This window comes from Pteropus vampyrus, unplaced genomic scaffold (assembly GCF_000151845.1).
Source record: "Pteropus vampyrus isolate Shadow unplaced genomic scaffold, Pvam_2.0 Scaffold23, whole genome shotgun sequence".
Taxonomy (NCBI): domain Eukaryota; kingdom Metazoa; phylum Chordata; class Mammalia; order Chiroptera; family Pteropodidae; genus Pteropus; species Pteropus vampyrus.
Window position 1 is genome coordinate 3,916,205 of NW_011888804.1, and position 3,562 is coordinate 3,919,766.

The 3,562-nt window shown below is 58.9% G+C and overlaps 1 protein-coding gene across 5 annotated transcripts in view; it reads left to right on the top strand.

Annotated features, from left to right (window-relative positions):
* The window catches only part of TPCN1 (two pore segment channel 1), a 69,572-nt gene that overhangs the window by 29,494 nt on the left and 36,516 nt on the right, over positions 1–3,562 (top strand). For all 5 annotated transcript variants that reach the window (XM_023528235.1, XM_023528236.1, XM_023528239.1 and 2 more), the window contains exons 4-6: positions 1,395–1,571; positions 1,999–2,112; positions 2,901–3,031. In XM_023528235.1, coding sequence (XP_023384003.1) covers positions 1,395–1,571; positions 1,999–2,112; positions 2,901–3,031 — 422 coding nt within the window. The remainder of the gene's footprint in view (positions 1–1,394; positions 1,572–1,998; positions 2,113–2,900; positions 3,032–3,562) is intronic.

A 3,562-nucleotide genomic window follows, 5' to 3' on the forward strand; every position in this document is an offset into this window, starting at 1 on the left:
CAGTTCGGAGTGTTAGCGCTGGGAGGGAGGGAGGCAGGCTCTCTCGACTCGGCACCCTTGACTTTGGGGGCGGGGTAACGTTTTGTTGTGAGGGGCTGTCCCGTGCTTTGCAGAATCTTTAGCAGCATCCCTGGAGTCTATCCACTAGATGCCAACAGCATCCCCTAGGTGTGACACCTTAACATGTCCCCAGGCCAGGCGGGGTGGGTGGGGGGACAGCATTGTTCCCAGTTGAGAAACACCGAAGCAAGGTGACTTCTGTAAACCGTTAGCCACGTAAATAAATACTCACTAAGTGTCAGCTGCCAGTGTGATGAAGCCGAATGAGATGGGACGTCCCTTACTTACCCTGTGCCTGCCTCCCAGAAGGCCGACCCTAATAGGGACTGTCAGCAATACAAACATCACCTGCTTGTATTCCCAAGCGGACCATTCCAGGCTCTGCGGTTTATTTCCTACGTCATCAGCGGGAGGCCAGTGACCGCCAGAGCGAGGGCGGTGGAGTCAGACTGTCTGGCTCTCTAAACTCGGCACTAAGCTCCCTGCGCCTTGATTTTCTCATCTCTGTCTGGTGTTGGGGGGTAACACTAGTGCCTGCCCGAGGGGAGGTCGTCAGGAGTGAGGGCGTGTCCCCGGCTCAGGCATGGGGCCGAGCACGACTCCCAGTCTGGTGGGCACTCGGTTGGGGTTGGCCGCTGTCCTGTTACCGTCGGGGTGCAGGAATCAAGAGCAAGGCCCGTCGTTTTGCAGGGCTTTATTAGGACATTAGGTGGGACTAGCTCAGTAAGTTAGGAAGCGGGGGGCTACGGGGAAGCCTGAGCGCCCAGGAGGACGGAGGAGGTAGCCTCGGGCTTCTCTTTTCTCTCAGTGTCCTCATGACATAACAACAATAGCTAGTGTCTGTGGGGTGGGGAGCTTACCGTGTGCCAGATGCCGTCTGAGGTGTCTTACAGGAGCCCTTTGAGGAAGGTCTGGCGCCATCCCGTTAACAGCTGAGGAAGGTGCGGGAACTTTCTCAGTGTCACCCAGAGAGGAGTGGGAAGGCGGACGCCGCCCGCGCTCGTTCCCCCCAGACCCCCTCATCCCAGCTCCTTACATTCCGCAGACACTCCTGAGCGTGAGCACGTGGCCTCCAAGGGGACCACACGTGCGCACGTCTCTTTATTTTCTCCCCGACGTTTTATTCTTTGGTTCCCCCGAGTGGTTTTTAGGGAGCCGCAAGCCCTTCGACCGGTCTCGTGAAGATATAACACTTTTGACTTTCCGTCATCATCCATCTCTGGTCTGAATCTTCCCTCACCCGCCGAGGTGCCTCCTTTCCTCCCCGGCCCAGGGCGCACCCCCGGCGCCGCGCCTTCGAGGCTCGCTCGCCCACCCGGCTCTCGTCTCTTCAGGAAGGCGAGAATAACGACAAGTTCTTCACCCACCCCAAGAGCGCCCGAGCGCTGGCGGCCTACCTCTTTGCGCACAACCACCTCTTCTACCTGATGGAGCTGTCCACCGCCCTGCTTCTGCTGCTGCTGTCCCTTTGTGAGGCCCCCGCCGTCCCCGCGCTCCGCCTGGGCATCTACGTGAGTGGCCGGGCGGCCGGGAGCCACCGTCCTCTGGGGGCTAACGCCAGCCGGAAAGGGGACATTCCGGAAGGGCAGACACTGCCACTGGATTTAAAACAGAGGCCCCGGGGAGGTTCTAGGGGCCTTGGGAGCAGCAGTGACCCACCGGCCTCACCCGGGGTCCCCTGTGGAGTGAACGCTCTTCTCCCGGTCTCTGTGTGATGCCGTCCACTCTTAAAGTCCAGGGAGGGCACCACCTGGTTGTCCCACTTAGGACCGGTGGCCGCGCCGTGGCTCCAAGTGGGTGGCACCCCCGATGAGGAGTCCCTCTCGCCATCTGCACCCTCAGAGGAAGAGGCAGTCGGGCGTGGTCTCCAGTGGGCAGGACGTGGCGGGGGGCGTGGGGGGCGTGGTGATGCCACATCCACACACCCTTTGGCCGCAGGTCCACGCGACCCTGGAGCTGTTCGCCCTGATGGTGGTCGTCTTTGAGCTCTGCATGAAGTTGCGGTGGCTGGGCCTCCACACCTTCATCCGGCACAAACGGACCATGGTCAAGGTGATGTGTCCATCTCCTTAAAGCATTTTTTTTCCCACGTCACCTTCAAGCTTATCTCTCTAATCCAATTCCAAATCCCTCCGGGGGCCTCGTTCTGCACCCAGAAGTGTCACGGGGTGCCGGTCCTCACCGTGCTCTGGATGTCACAGTTACGCCAACAGTGACTGATGTGATTTGGTGTTTGGTGCGTGCCGAACGCTGGCATGATAACCTTTACGAGGGACATATTACCTGTTCCTGCTTCACATCCGGCCAGCCAGGAGAGAATGGGGTCTAAATTCTGGAGAGTTGGGATTCAAAGCCAGTTCCTTCTGGCCTCCAAGCCGTCTCTGATCAGTAACCAGTATTGGACACCTTCCGTCTGTGAAGCAGAGAGGCGTATAAATAGGGATGTGTCAGAATGGAGCTTTGCGGTGCAAAAAGCACACACACTGATCCAGAGCCCGAGGAATGGGAGGTCGAGGTGCACTGCAGACCTCAGCGGCCATTGCGGTGCAAGCTGGGAGAGGTGGGTAGATGAGGCCGGGCAGAGTGGCGGTTTTGCTCAGTGAATGCCATCTGACAAGCTGCTGGGAGCATCCCTCTCAGGTTTCGTCTCCTGGGGGAACACGTCTGTGCCAGCCCTGAGGGCTCTTCTCCAGGAGCTGCTCTATGTTGAGTATGAGAGAGCTGAAGAGCAGGGAAGGGTCTTTTGAAGCCAGAGTGGGCAGATCTAGCCAGCCCTCAGGTTGGGGTGTTGGGGGGCGGGAGTTGGAGGAGCTCACGGCGCCGTGCCTGTCCATCCCCAGACCTCCGTGCTGGCGGTGCAGTTCATCGAGGCCATCGTGGTGTTGGTACGGCAGACATCGCACATGCGGGTGACCCGGGCACTGCGCTGCATTTTCCTGGTGGACTGTCGGTACTGCGGTGGCGTCCGGCGGTAAGGCCTGGGGGAGGAGCTGCCCAGACAGTCGCTATCACGGCCCAGCCTGGACCTCTGGGCCAGTGGAGCAGGACCCAGTGAGTCAAGTAACGATAAGATCCATCCAACATGTGGTAGAATCTAAGCACAGTCACTCCCCGCTGCCGTTCCTCCCACACAGAGGAAGGTGGTGTTCCAGCCGAAGGTGAGGTGTCCTCACTCTGGGTCCAGGGCTCTTTCCCGTCTACCCACAGTCTTCTGGGGCTGACGTCTCTCTCCGAGCACATTATCTGCATGAACGCAGCAGCAGCGGCGGCCTAAAGCAGGCACCTTGGCAAAGTTTACGTTACTTAGCAGACTGTCCTCTACCTCCCCCGATACCAGGGGACCGAACTCAAACCAGGCCATCAGCCTAGAGTTAAACTTAGTTTTGAAGACTCCATCCGGAAGCTCTCTTGGCTGGGGTGCTGTTGATGAGAATGGACTTGCAATTCATTCTTTGTGCCCATCCTCAGAACCGGACACTAGAGTCCTGAGACTAGGTGGCTC